Source organism: Manis javanica, chromosome 6 (genome assembly GCF_040802235.1).
Source record: "Manis javanica isolate MJ-LG chromosome 6, MJ_LKY, whole genome shotgun sequence".
Lineage (NCBI taxonomy): Eukaryota > Metazoa > Chordata > Mammalia > Pholidota > Manidae > Manis > Manis javanica.
In genome coordinates, this window is record NC_133161.1 from 144517753 (window position 1) to 144531338 (window position 13586).

Sequence of the window (13586 nt, forward strand, 5' to 3'; positions counted from 1 at the left end):
GGCCCCAGGAAGGTCAGCCCTGGGCATCTCTGAGCGTCCCCGTCCTTCATTGATCTATGGGCAGAAGCAAGCACCTGGGCAAGGAGGCAGGCGGCAGCAGAAAGAGGCTAGCATTGTAGTCCAAGCACATTAATCTCCTTGAGCCTCACTTTCCTCCTCTTTAATCTGAGCATAACCATACCTACTCTGAGTTGTATCTGGCACATAGTAGGTTGTCAACAAATGTCCATCCTACCCCAACACCATCATTTCTAGGACTGCACCATCAACACTCCATTAAAATTTCAGTGGACGACCCTTGGCCAATGTTTGGCCCACCTGGCCTCTCAGGATGCTTTTGCCTTCTTTTCCCCACAAACGTGATAAAGGCTTAGGAATGCAATGTCAGTGTAGCACCGCCCAAACCAAGCAGAATCAGTGAGGTAGAATGCCACTAAATCGACGGTCCAAACCCAAGGGTAAGCTTTCCTGATTTCCTGGTGTTTGGCATGCCTGCCTCTTGGAGGGAGCCACGGATTGGCTGGGACTGAGCTGCAGTCCAGGTTCCTAGAGACGAGGGAAGATCCAGGGACCAGGGCATGAGGGTCAGGCCAGTCTGGCAGTGAACAAGGAGAGGAGGAAGGAGGACATCTGACAGAATTAGGGGAAACAAAGGTCCTAATGCACACCTCTCGTGCCGGTCCTGGGAGCAAAGAAAAGGAGGGGATTGCACATCCGAGGACACACCAGGCAGACCAGACTGCTCCAGGGACACTGGAGAAGCACATCTGGCTGCAGTAGAAGGTTTGAGCTGGAGAACTAGCAGGGGAAAAAGCCAGAGAGCTGGAGACCTAGAACGTTAGAGCCAACCCCAAGCTGGCCTCGCCCTGGTGGCCACAGAGAGCAGAGGACAGAGAACTGTGCCTGGGCTCAGCACGGGGGAGCTCAGGGAACCACGCGTTCAGGAAGAAAACAAAGGCCCAGTGGAGCTTCCAGGGCTAGAGGCCGCTTGGGCAAGACTGGAAGTAATACTGTATATTCCCTCTGCCCAGAGGATGGCCCTGGGCAACAGCAAAGCCAGGGTGCAGCTTGCCACGCCTCTGGGAAGCCACACTGTGTGCTCACGAGTGACAGTAAGCAAGGCAAATATCTTAGTGTTATTATGGAAATACTCTGACCTCTCAGACCCTCCAAGAGTGGCCCACATGGGAGGATCCAATAAAAGGCTTGCCCCCTTGACAGCAGCCCAAAGCCCTGGAGGGAGTGTGGGGTGTGGGGAAGAACCTGGGGGTGGGGGGACCCTCCTGAGTGCAGGAAAGCTGCCTTAGAAACACAGCATCTGCCTCCTCTGTTTCTTTTCTCCTCTCCGATGGCCTCACTTTGTTCCCCGAAGTCACCAACATGCCTCAGCCACAGTGTAGGGAGGGATGTCATAGGAAACATCTGCTTTGGATTCGCCCAGTCCTAGGTTCTACTCTTGTCTCTGTATCTTGCCAGCTGTGTGACCTTGGAGAAGTTACTTAACCTCTCAGAGCCTCTCGTTGGTAAAATGGTTCTGCTACCTCACAGCCTCACTAAAGGAGAGAGACGGCATGTAAGACCTCTCGCCCAGGGCCTCCTACAAATGGTAGCCAGGAATATGCTGCTGCCTCCCCACCTCCTGCCTTGCCCAGCTCTCCACCCTGGCATGGCTAACACAGAACAGACGAACAGCCCCTTTCCTTTCTCCCTGAGAAGGCTGCACCAGGCTGGGTTTTCCCATGAGATTGTCCCTAGTGGAGGGAGAGGCATGAGGTGACGTCGTTTGCAGAGTGTGGGTTTCCTGTCATACAGCAGCATATGGCACTGACTGCTGGACTCCACGGTCTATCCGAGGGGCCTCCCTGACCGGCCCTGTCTGAGATCTGTCCTTGCTCCCACCTCTACACCCTCCTGCAGGCTAGGGGTCTCCAGGCAGAGGCAGCCGGCCCCGCGACCTCCTCATGTCAGCACAGGCATAAGCAGCCCGGACACACCACGCTCTTCCTGGTAATGGCTTATCTCCTCGTCCTGGTCACACAGGTACTTTAACAGGGACCTTCCAAGACCCAGGCTTGGCTAATGCGCCAGCCGCCCCAGGGAGGAGTGTGGGTGGCTGGTTCTGGCCAGGCCCCTTGGACCCAGAGGCCCTGAAGCTCCAAACGCTTACATGCAGCTTCTAAGGCTCCTCATACCGACAGGGCAGCCCCACTGTCCTCCTGCCCTCCCAGCACCCCTTGGGGGCTCACTCAGTACGTTGGGAGAGGTTAGGAAAATGGGGCACCCAGCTCCCCTAATCACACACACACCCCACCCCAAGCACCTAGTTTCTTCTCTGGATGGTCTCAGCCACTTGCCTGTGCCTTTAAGGACCGCTGCCCTGCACCAGGGTCTTGACCTCAGTATCCTCAGCTGAGCTGGATTAAGGGACCATTTCATGCCTTTGCGAATTCCTTCTGGCTGCTAGCCCTTCCCCCACACAGAAGCAGCCAGTAGCCAGAACCCGTCTGCCAAGAGCAGCCTGTTCCCTCAGGGAGCAGAGGCTGCCCTTTGATAGGGGGTTTGGGGTCGGGGAGTGGGCCTTCAGGGGTCTTAGACTGTCACAGGAAATCCAGAAAGCCATGCAGAGCCTTGAGCCATGAAGGACTGCTCAGATATCATCCTCTGTGTGGAGGCAACAGAGCTGAGCAAGGTAAGGGTCACACAGGACCACTCGCTCAAGCCCCAGATGCCCTCCCAGGGCTGGCAGTGCCCAGTGGACACACCTGCCCAGCAGTGTTGCCACGGGCCTTCGGTCCTCAACTCTCCCTTTCAGAGCGAGTTCTGCAACCCTGCATTTGAGCCCGAGTCAGGGCCGACTTGCTCCACCCCGGTCTTCCAGGAGGATGCCAGCCGCAGCACCCGAGCTCCCGGGCACGGTACCCATCTCAGGGGTGACCTGGGGGCAGGAGAGAGAGGCCCAGCCGCTGAGAGCAGCGTGAGGGACGCCCAAGGGAAGGGGCTCTCAAAATCCCACCCACAGGTCGGCGTCCCCGAGGGCTGCAGCCAGACTGCCACTTCTCCTGGCTGTGTGTCCTCCTGCTGGCCGGCCTGCTGCTCCTGCTGCTCGGGCTTCTGGTAGCCATCATCCTGGCCCGTAAGTATCCGGGCTCTGCCTGGGAGAAGGGCTTCAGAATGGGACCCCATGAGCCACTCTGTCTGTCCCCCACCAAGGACCCAGCTCCTCTGAATTCCCCTCCCGTCATCCCACCCCAAGAGTTGCAGGCTACCCCACCATCCAGGGCCTCCTATCATCCGCTGCCTGCCCACGGCCTCACCACCACTGCCCCGCAGGCAACTGGGAGCCCTAAAGGACAGCAGGAGGCAGGCATGAGCCCCACACCACAGTCCAGTGAGTACTCAAGGCAGATCTTCCTGGAGAAAGGTCTGAGCTGGCAGGAGAGGGAGGCCAGGAAGAGGTGCCTATGAAATGAAAGGGTCTCTCTCCTTTTAACCTCTGAACTGTAACCTCCATCTCTGCAGCCTGTGGGGGCCTCCTTCCTGGCCCAAGGGGTTTCCTCAGCAGCCCCAACTACCCAGACCCTTACCCACCCAATGCTCACTGCGTGTGGCATATCCAGGTGGCCACAGACCGTGCAATACAGCTCAAGATTGAGGCTCTCAGCATGGAGAGTGTGGCCTCCTGTCTTTTTGACCGCTTGGAAATCTCCCCCGAACCAGAAGGCCCCCTTCTCAGGTAGGTCCCTCTGCCCCCCAGAGATCCACCCCTGTTCTGAACCACTGTCTGGAGGGCAGAACGAGGGAGCTGTAGTGGGAAGGGCTGAACTGGGAGGAAACTCAGAGACTTGACCTCTGGGCCCACCATCTTCCTGGATGACCTTGGGAAGGGCACTTCTCTCTGACCTCAGTTTCCAAATCTGTAAAATGGAGCTCCCACCTATCTTCCCCATGTATAAATGCTGCAAGGATGGCTGCACAGGTGCTGGGAAGGTTGAAGCTCCCCCGGGGAACGAAGGGAGCCTTTTTGACCCAGCATCACCAGGTCAGGGCTTGAGGAAGAGGCACTGCAGGGCATGGGCAGGCTCCACTTGACTGGCCCTGAGCTCGGTGCCTCCACCACCCCCAACCTGGCTTCTTGCAGAGTGTGTGGGAGGGTGCCTCCCCCCACACTCAACACCAACACCAGCCACCTCCGCGTGGCCTTCGTCTCCGACAGCAGTGTGCAAGGATTCGGTTTCCATGCCTGGTACCAGGCTGTGGCTCCTGGGCACGGTGAGTGCTCTCCCACCGTGCCCCCAGCTCCCTGCCAAGTGTCCACCCCACTCCCCTCAGACACTCCCAAAGGGGTGGAGGTCTGGGGGTCTCTGAACGGCGATGCCTGCCCCCAGGGAGCTGTGCTCGCGACGAGTTCCCCTGCGACCAGCTCGCCTGCCTGCTCCCGGACTCAGTGTGTGACGGTTTTACCAACTGCGTGGACGGCAGCGACGAGAGCAGCTGCAGGGCCGAGTCTGCGGGTATGGGTCCCACCAAGCCTGGGCGGGAACTGGCTTCAGCTCTCTGACCCCCCTCAAGCCTGGGCTCCCCAGCTCCAGCCCCGCCCCAAACCTGCCTGATCATTCTTCCAGCCCAGAACTTGGTTCCCCAAGGGCCAGGCCAAGACTCTTCCCAGGGGTCACTGCGGGCCCTGTCGGGAAGGTGGAGACCCGGCAAAACTCATGTGCCCCTTGGCCTCTCCACAGGGTGTGGAGGAAACCTGACTGGGCTCCAGGGCACGTTCTCTGCTCCCAGCTACCTGCAGCAGTACCCCCACCAGCAGGTAAAGCAGCGCTCCGTGGGGGGGCCGTGTGGCACACGTAGGTCAGTGTGACCGGGAAAACCGAGGGAGACACTGCTTTGTCCCTGGGATGGTCAGAGACCAAGCAGGCAAGAAGGGAACATTATTAAGAGCCTACTAGGTTTCCGGATGTTCCCGGGCTGGGGAAACATCTTTGAGACCAGACAAGTTCAAAGCCTCCTCCAGCACATTGAGAGCTCTGTGGGCAGCGCCACCTACTCCCCCCCTAGCCTGCAGCCCAGAGGAAGCCCTTCTGGAGCTCAGCCTGGATGCCCAGATTGGGACAGGAGAAGGAACCTGTGAATGACTCCATCTGTGCCCGCCCCCAGCTTTGCACCTGGCATATCTCGGTGCCTGCAGGCCATGGCATAGAGCTTCAGTTCCACAACTTCAGCCTGGAAGCTCAGCACGAGTGCAAGTCTGACTACGTGGAGGTGTATGAGACCAGCGACTCAGGGGCCCTTGGCCTCCTGGGCAGGTATCAGTAGAGCCTGGGACACACCAAGGATAAACTCCAGCCTCCATGTCTAGCAGCCAAGGCTTCCTAGAAATTCACCCCGCACATTCCCTGGCTTCGTTTTCTTCTGCTACTCCAAGCGAAAGGTCTCCACCATCTTGTTCAAAAACAGCTCAAAGCCCATGCTCCTTACGTGGCCTTTCTCCACCAGGTCCTTTCCCAAGCCTCTCCCCTGCCAGCTCTCCTGCCCCGCAGGCTCCTTTCCCACTTGCCCCATGACCTTCCCCGCTTTCTCCCATCTCAGAGTGGCTCAAGGTCAAACCATCTGTCTAATCCTTGGTACACGGCACATCTGTGTCTTCCTGCCAGGCTCTAAGCTCCATGCATCAGCGGCCATTCCTCCCAGCCCCTCAGGCCTCACGCGGAGCACCCGGTGTCTTGTGGGAGGCCTCAGGGCACCCTCCATCAGCCCCTGCCGTGCCCAGGACTGCTCTCTGCTTTGGCAGGTTCTGTGGAGCAGAGCCACCCCCTCGCCTCGTCTCTTCGCACCACCAACTGGCTGTGCTTTTTAGGACCAATCATGGCATCAGCAGCGGGGGCTTCTCAGCCACCTACCGGGCCCTCAATGCCACAGACAGTAGGTGTCCCTGGGTGAGTGGGTGTGGGCAGTGGAGGTGCCGCCAAGAGACTGAGGAAAGGCCCTGGACCCTGGTCAGCGCATCATGAAGGCAGTGCAGGTCCAGGCATGTGCCAGGGCACTGCCATGCTCCCATTGCTTACAGACTTCTGTGGGCCTGGAGCATTCTCCTGCCAGGATGGAGGGTGTAAGAGTCTGCAGTGGATGTGTGACGCATGGAGGGACTGCACGGATAACAGTGCTGACAACTGCAGCAGCCCCTGGCTCCCTGCCCCAGGTGAGAAGCCTGCCCCAGAGCGCCCGGGGTCAAGGCCTGCAGACCTAGGCAGGCTGGGGACCCATTCATAGAAACCCTGCAGGCACACTTCACACCATCCTGGTTCTGGGATCACTCTCTCTCCAAGGTGGCAAGAGCACTACATGTTCCCCCCAAAGGGAAATGGGAATCTGGCAACCAATGGTTGGGGCTTCAAGAACCAGCCTAGCGTTGTCACACAGAGAGTCCACAGCCTGCCTCAAAGAAGAAGGTGAGAGCAGGGCAGTTCCTTCCGGATGTCCAGCGGCCCCTGCCAGTGCTGGTACCCCATGCTCCCTGGGATCATCGAGGTGCCTGCCTGATGTCCAGGGCTGCTGACACTTGGAGCAGGCTCTCGGGGACAAGGAATCTGAAATACGTGTAAAGCATCTTCCATGTCACCTCCTTCGCTTCTCACAACAACCCCTGTCTGACCCATACAGAGCAATTAGGTGACTTGTCCCAGGTCCCCACAATGACCCTCCCCTCCCACCCCTGCAGAGCTGGCCTGTGAGCCTGTCCAGGTGGAGATGTGCATCGGCCTGAGCTACAACACCACGGCCTTCCCTAACATCTGGGTGGGCATGGCCACCCAGGAGGAGGTGGTGGAGGTCCTCAGAGGTTACAAGGTGCTTTAGGCAGAGGCAAGAGGGCCACCCACTCCCCCCCACCTCTGGGAAAAGGAGGGAACCTGGGGAGCAGGGTGCTTGAGCGCTGATCTCTTCCTCCCACAGAGCCTAACAAGTCTGCCCTGCTACCAGAATTTCCGGAGGCTCCTCTGTGGATTGCTTGTGCCCCACTGCACCCCACTAGGCAGTGTCCTTCTCCCTTGCCGTTCTGTCTGCCAGGAGGCAGAGCGCCAGTGCCAGTCTGGCCTGGCACTACTGGGCACCCCGTGGCCCTTCAACTGCAACAGGCTGCCTGAGGCGGCTGGCCTGGAGGCCTGTGCCCAGCCCTGACCCTGAAGTGGGCCCCTGCCCTCTGCCTGCCTATCCTCCTTTGCTTATCAGGCTGGCAGGCAGGGGGACAAAGGAAAGGGGACCTGCATGGACTCCACCCTGTGCCCTTGACAATCTTCCCACCAGGCTGCTGTCCCTGATTTCCTGTCTCCTGCCCTCCCCCTCTCCATCTGCTTGTTTGGATTCTCTATCACCCACCTTCTGATTTTTTTTATTTATTCATTAAAAATATATTGAGTGCCAAATAATGTGGCTGGTGCTGTTCTGCTGTTCTAAGTCCTGGGGATCCGTTTGTCTCTCTGTCTCTAGGATTCTCCACCCCAGTTCTTGGCTTATTCTTCCCCTGGACCAGAGGCCCATCCTCGGCCCCTGTCGCTGCATCCTCCCTCCTTCAGGCTCCTGGGAGCAGTAGGTGCCCTGAGCATCTGCTTCTCACAGTTGTGCCGCTCTGTGGCGGGCCCAACTCTCCCCTTCCTTTCTCCTCCCAAACCTTGGCCGGCCGCCGGGCGACACGAGTTATTTCCCTATTTCCCGGCCTGGAGCTCTTGGCCCCTGAACAACTGGTTTCCTCTTGGAGTCTGGGAGGAGCAGCGCGGAGCCGGCAGGGAGCGAACCGGGACCAGGGGGACGCGGAGGGCAGGGGGCGCCCCGAGGAGAGAAGCACAGGGGCGGAAGCAGGGGTCCCTGGAGGGTAGGGACAGCAAGCGCCCGGAGGGAGGGCCCCGAGAGCGCAGGCGGCCCGGGGAGCCGGGGAGCCAGAGGGGTGAGTCTGGGCGGAGGGAGGAGGGGGAACGGGCTGGGGGAGGGGACTGTGGGAAAGTCTGGGCGCGGGCGTGGGGAGGGGTGGGTGGCTTCTCCTTTCCCCCTCGGCTGTGCGCTCAGGTCCTCGGGTCTGGGGGCGCCCCTTCTGTGTCTCCCCGCGGCCGCTCAGCCTCCGGGCCTGGCAGCGTGGCGGGGACCGCCTCGGCCGCGCTGGGGTGGGGAGCGAGGCAGGTCCCGGGGTTCTGGGGTCGCGACTCCTGTCCCGCCTGGCCCACAGACTGCGAGAGGACCCCCGGCGTTTGGACGCCCCGTGCCAACGCCATGAGGCCGCTCCTCGCCCTGCTGCTCCTGGGCCTGGCGGCCGGCTCGGCCCCGCTCAACGACAACAAGATCCCCAGCCTATGCCCGGGGCACCCCGGCCTTCCCGGCACGCCGGGCCACCACGGCAGCCAGGGCCTGCCGGGCCGCGACGGCCGCGACGGCCGCGACGGCGCGCCCGGGACTCCGGGGGAGAAAGGCGAGGGCGGGAGGCCGGGTAAGAAGGCACCTCGGGTGCCGTCTGGGGAGCTCGGCGCAGGGCGTGTCCTGCTCCTGCTCTGCAGGGCTCTAGGGTCCCCGGGGTCCCCGCCAGGGGGCACCTCCCGTCCCCGCCCGTTCCCGCTGGGCCCCGAGAGCGCGGGGAGGAAAGAGTGACTCACCGGCGGCAGCCAGAGCCCTTGGGACTGGGACCCTCTAACCAGCTCCGCAGAGCTGCCTCAGCCCTGCAGGGGAGGGGGCAGCGGGCCTGCAGCGCAGGGCGGCACGGGCCGCGGAGGTGGCGGCGGGGGGTCTTAGAGAGGCTGCAGGAGGGTCCCTAGAGTGTCCCCCTGCGCACCCCGCTGCGGGGGGACCTGGCCGCCACACTCACCCTAACCGGCCCCCTTTGCCCCCTCAGGGCTCCCGGGGCCCCGCGGGGAGCCCGGGCCGCGCGGAGAGGCCGGGCCTGTTGGGGCGACCGGGCCTGCGGGGGAGTGCTCGGTGCCTCCGCGCTCCGCCTTCAGCGCCAAGCGCTCCGAGAGCCGCGTGCCTCCGCCGTCGGACGCGCCCCTCCCCTTCGACCGCGTGCTGGTGAACGAGCAGGGCCATTACGACGCCACCACCGGCAAGTTCACCTGCCAGGTGCCGGGGGTCTACTACTTCGCGGTCCACGCCACCGTCTACCGGGCTAGCCTGCAGTTCGATCTGGTCAAGAATGGCGAGTCCATCGCCTCTTTCTTCCAGTTTTTTGGGGGATGGCCTAAGCCGGCCTCGCTTTCTGGGGGCGCCATGGTGAGGCTGGAGCCCGAGGACCAGGTGTGGGTGCAGGTGGGCGTGGGTGATTACATTGGCATCTATGCCAGCATCAAGACAGACAGCACCTTCTCTGGATTTCTGGTGTATTCTGACTGGCACAGCTCCCCTGTCTTTGCTTGATGCCCGCTCGCAAGTGAGCTCGCGAGCTCTCACTCCTCGGGGAGGAGGGTGTGTCACTGACGGCCACACCATCCGGGAGGGCTGGCCCCCCTGGAACGTTGTGAGTGACTACGGAGGTGGGGCGGGGGCCTCCCTGTCCTGCTACTGGCAGGGAGCGGAGCAGAGGCGTCTGAGATCAGGGCTGGCAGCACGGGGCAGTGGCTGGATTTCTGCCTAGACCAGAGGAGTGCACTGTGCTGGCAGGGGTGAGTCCCCCAGTTGCTCTGGCCCAGGACCCCAAAGTGGGGTGCTCTCTTCCTAGTCCTATGCTTCTCTGGATCCTCCCTTGTCCCTCCTCCTCCTGGGCCCTTTCTCAGAGATCAACCGTCCAATAAAACTGAAAGAAACCTCCGACCCACTCAGCCTCTCTTCTTAGCCCTGATTCTAAGGATAGTGGGAGGGAGTTGGGGGAGAAGGGGAAGATGGGGGGTGTTCAGGCAGAAGGGAGGGCTCTTGGGATGGATAAGCTTTGAGGCAGGCCCAGGTGAACCAGAGGCCAGTGCCACAGAGCTTCCCCCTAAGCTGTGTAGGTTGTGAACAGGACTGCCAGTCTGAGGAGGGTGCCCTCCTGGCATGGGACCCTGGACACCTTTTTCTAACTTCAATATGTCATCCCTGCCCTGATCAACAGAAAGGAGACTGAGATTCACATTTGTGACTGCTCTGGCTGCTTGCCTGGTCCCTAGATGACTGCAAAGCTATTTCTCTATCCCTGTGCCAGGAAGCAGTGTCCCTGGGTGTCCAGAGATAAGTAGTTTCTGAGATGACCACAAGGGGGTGGCCCCAGCTCCAGAATGCAGAATGACCCCGGGTAGTTTAAGCTCCTGATTACTAGATGGTTAGGTGGGGGAGGCAGGGTACTGAAGTCTGCCAGTGAAATTCCAGAGGTGGGGTGGCGGAGGGAAAAAGGGGTTCTCTGCTCCCAGCTCAGGAAGTTTATCTTCTCCCATAAAATGTTTATCCTCACATTAAACAGACTAGAAAGAGCCAAGCCTCCCCTTGCCTAGCTTCCTCCGCAGGGTTGGGGGAAGGGAAGAAAAGGCTCTCCCGCAGGCCTCCCAGCCACACGGCGGCCCTGGGGAGCTTCCCTGGTGTGCTGGGCATAGCCTGGGTGGGCCGCGCCACCAAGTCTGAGGCTAGCCACAAAGCCCCTGCGCGGCCCTCCTCCCCTGACCAGAAACCAGCGTTGTCCCCACCCCCAAGCAATGACTAACAAACCAGGGCCGTGAGGCCCACAATCAGCTCGGCCTCCCAACCCAAGATAAAGTGGGGGGGCCTCTCCTCCGTGTCTTCCTGACCTACCCCTTTTCCCACCTCCCCCACCCCTTTCCAGAAGGTTCCTGGGATTATGCTCCTAGATTTAACATACAATTATAGGGGAGTGGCCCCCTTCTCTTGCTGGTCATGTGAGGGCAGATATGACCAAATGAGAACGGGGCCATTTCAGCAAGCTAGACACACGTCTCAGGCACCCTGGGCTTCAGGTCCCAGGTCTCCACCAGGAGGCCCTACAGCCAGACTTCAGCCAATCACAGACCCCTCTGTGTCCAGACAGAAAGGCAAGCACCAGCCCCTCCAGAGGCCAGAGGATAGGCTGGACTCCAGGCAGCAGGGGCCCCAAGTGCCCTGCTGGGAAGAGCGGCAGCAGAGGAAAAGCTGGGAAGGCTGACCGGTGGGATGAGAAAGCTGACACTCCTCTCTCCCAGGGCTTCATTCCCACAGAAATGGAAAAGGGAAAGGCAGGGCTTTCCAAAGGCCGTGTGTGAAAGGCACAAGTCAGAGGGGATGAAAGCCCATCCAGCCACACCAGAGGCTCTCGGCAGACACAGCCCCTTAGCTCGTCCCGGATCAGGTCCTCAACAGACCACCCTTGTGACGCCAGCAAGACCGAAGGGCCCTGCTGCAGCGTGTCGACCTGACCAACGGCTCACCCACGCAAGGATTCACACAGAGGCTGTCACTGCTGTTTGACGGAACTTTATTTACTGGAAACTGGGCCAGACAGACCCCTCAGGGAGCTGCATGCCCCTAGACGCTGGTCCCTTGTGTATCTGGCCCCTAGTGAAATGTGCCATCTGCCTTCCCCAAGGCCAGGGGAGACAAACAGAAGGGGAATGTCATTTCTCTGCTGTGGGGAGCGAAAGGGTTATGGGTAGAAAGAAGTCTGGTGATCCCTCCTGAGGCTCCCAGGGGAGCTGGTGTGCCAGAGGCTACATGGTCCCAAAGCCAGGGGCACCCGCCCCACCCACCCAGAGGCAGACCCTCGTAGGCCGGCTGTCGGAGCAAGCTGGGAGAGCCTCCTAAGATCATGACAGGTAAAAGTGGCAGCTTTAGGGCACCTGAGTGATACCACCCCCAAAGCCTACCAGCACAGGTGCTTGGGCTGAAAGCAAAAGTTCCAGATAATTCTAAGGCCCAAGCTGCTAAAACACCCAAGTAACACTAATGTGCTGTGGCTGCAGAAGCTGGGGAAGAAGTGGGGAGGGAGCAGGGAGAAGACTTGCAAACCCCCAACAGGAAAACCCAAAGCAGAGAGCAAGCCCTGGAAGCTGGCATTTGGGTGGACCCTGGCAGGCTGGATGGGGGTCCACAGTGAACAGTCTCAGGGCCTTACACAGTGGCACACTCATCACAGGACCCACTGGGTTAGGAAAAGCTGTTGCCCTGCCCCCACCCGTCACTCTTCCAGAATATCCCACCTCAATGTCCTGGATCTATGGCTTGGAGGCTTGGCATGGCAGCTATGGGGGCAGGAAGGGATTCAGGCCAGAAACCAGAGGTCAGCTGTTAATGCTGTCCTGGTACAGGTGGCTGCATGGAGCATGGATGATGGACAGGCAGGGAGGGGATCTTCAGAGGTAGACATTGAGGGTCTGCAGAATGCCTCGGCGGCAGAGCGGGCAGTTGCGATGGTAGATTGGGTGGCGCATCAGGATTTCCGTGCAGGCCTGGCACAGGCACAGGTGTCGACAGGGCAGAAGCAGCACCGTCTTGCTCTGGTCCTGGCAGATGACACATTTCTTCCGCTCCTCTTGCTCCTTCAGCAACTTCCACGGGTCTTGCCCAGCTACAGGCTCCTCCTCATTGAGCCTCTCCCGGCCCCGGGCAGCCGTCACTCTGGCCAACCTGACCAACTCCTCTTCAGCCTCAGATCTGGGTCCTGCTTCAAGAAGAGGGTCCTGGCGCCAGGTCCTGGCTGAGGACACCCTCCTAGGGCCACCTTGAGGGGCCCCAGGTGCCCCTCCTCGGTTCGGCCAGCTTGCCAGCTGCAGGCTGCGGCTCCAGACTCGACGCCAGGCCTCCAGGCCCAGTACTAGGCGAGAGAGCCGCACAACATCCTCACGGAGCCGGTGGTAGGATGGCCAGGCATGGAGCTGACCGAGTACCTGGGTAGCCAGCCTCAGGATGAGGTCCGGGTGCAACACAGTCACTGTCACTGCCAGTATGCAAGCCAGCAGCACCAGGCCAGTGAGATTGACAAGCACAAAGCTGGCCAGGAGGCGGGCAGCTGAGGCAAGGAGCTCCAGGGCTAGCTGGCAGGGGGTCCAGAGAAGGATGGCCATGGCCACAGCACTGCTGGAAATATGTGCTAGGAAGGTGGCCACCACATCCGTCATCCTCCACAGTGGCCCCATCACTGCATCCCAAAGAGCCAGCACCAGGGAGAAGAGGTTCTGAGTGCCAATGAGGCAGATGTTGACCAGGCTGTTGACCACATAGGCCACCAGGCTCATGGCGATGGCACAGATGTCACAGGCCTGGCGCAGCAGAGCATGGCCATTGGAGACCACATTGAGGACACCTCGGTGCAGTATCTCCCGGCTCCTCAGAGCCCCGTGAGAGGCCAGGTGCCCCAGAAGCTTTAGGCTCTCCAGTCCAGAGCAACAGCTGTACAGCAAGGTACACAAGGCCTGCAAGCCCCCAAAGGTGAACCGGACCAAGGCTTCGATCAAGGCCAGCAGTGAAAGCAGGACTCCGCGGCCCAAGTGCAGAAGACTAGCCAGTACCGTGTGTGGCAGGTTGTAGATGAAGGCCAGCAGCCAAGCCAGGGAAGCCAGAAGGGAGGACACCAGCAGGAAGTTGAGGTCCAACACGAAGGTCAGCAGGTCCAGCACCAGGCCCATCCCATTCACTACCAGGTACACAGCCTCCAT

General features: G+C 60.4%; 3 protein-coding genes across 5 annotated transcripts; 2 read left to right on the forward strand and 1 right to left on the reverse strand.

Annotated features, from left to right (window-relative positions):
• Window positions 1–2498: 2498 nt before the first annotated feature.
• Window positions 2499–7580, forward strand: MFRP (membrane frizzled-related protein). Of its 2 annotated transcripts, XM_017679790.3 has the most exons (13): window positions 2499–2689; window positions 2813–2915; window positions 3020–3133; window positions 3254–3388; window positions 3520–3733; window positions 4139–4269; window positions 4386–4511; window positions 4737–4813; window positions 5161–5309; window positions 5795–5925; window positions 6071–6202; window positions 6722–6849; window positions 6955–7580. In XM_017679790.3, the coding sequence occupies exons 1-13, from the start codon at window positions 2636–2638 to the stop codon at window positions 7177–7179; spliced, it is 1719 nt and encodes a 572-aa protein (XP_017535279.3). In that variant the 5' UTR covers window positions 2499–2635; the 3' UTR covers window positions 7180–7580. The 2 variants fall into 2 exon arrangements, with proteins under 2 accessions (XP_017535279.3, XP_036848530.2); XM_036992635.2 differs by lacking the exon at window positions 6722–6849.
• Window positions 7581–7739: 159 nt separating this feature from the next.
• Window positions 7740–9786, forward strand: C1QTNF5 (C1q and TNF related 5). Of its 2 annotated transcripts, none has more exons than XM_017679787.3 (3): window positions 7740–7870; window positions 8219–8476; window positions 8876–9786. In XM_017679787.3, exons 2-3 carry the CDS (start codon window positions 8263–8265, stop codon window positions 9391–9393), a joined length of 732 nt encoding a protein of 243 aa, XP_017535276.3. In that variant the 5' UTR covers window positions 7740–7870; window positions 8219–8262; the 3' UTR covers window positions 9394–9786. The 2 variants fall into 2 exon arrangements, with proteins under 2 accessions (XP_017535276.3, XP_017535275.3); XM_017679786.3 differs by having other exon boundaries at window positions 7765–7942.
• A 1607-nt stretch (window positions 9787–11393) lies between these two features.
• On the reverse strand, window positions 11394–13586 carry RNF26 (ring finger protein 26). Its single transcript, XM_017679796.3, has one exon. It carries the CDS (start codon window positions 13584–13586, stop codon window positions 12285–12287), a length of 1302 nt encoding a protein of 433 aa, XP_017535285.2. The 3' UTR covers window positions 11394–12284.

Coding starts and splice junctions, on each gene's coding strand:
- MFRP (XM_017679790.3), top strand. CDS start 2,636: ATGAAGGACTGCTCAGATATCATCCTCTGTGTGGAGGCAACAGAGCTG. Junction 4,512..4,736: donor CTGCAGGGCCGAGTCTGCGG/GTATGGGTCCCA, acceptor GCCTCTCCACAG/GGTGTGGAGGAAACCTGACT. Junction 5,310..5,794: donor GCCCTTGGCCTCCTGGGCAG/GTATCAGTAGAG, acceptor CTGCTTTGGCAG/GTTCTGTGGAGCAGAGCCAC.
- C1QTNF5 (XM_017679787.3), top strand. CDS start 8,263: ATGAGGCCGCTCCTCGCCCTGCTGCTCCTGGGCCTGGCGGCCGGCTCG. Junction 8,477..8,875: donor AGGCGAGGGCGGGAGGCCGG/GTAAGAAGGCAC, acceptor TTGCCCCCTCAG/GGCTCCCGGGGCCCCGCGGG.
- RNF26 (XM_017679796.3), bottom strand. CDS start 13,586: ATGGAGGCTGTGTACCTGGTAGTGAATGGGATGGGCCTGGTGCTGGAC.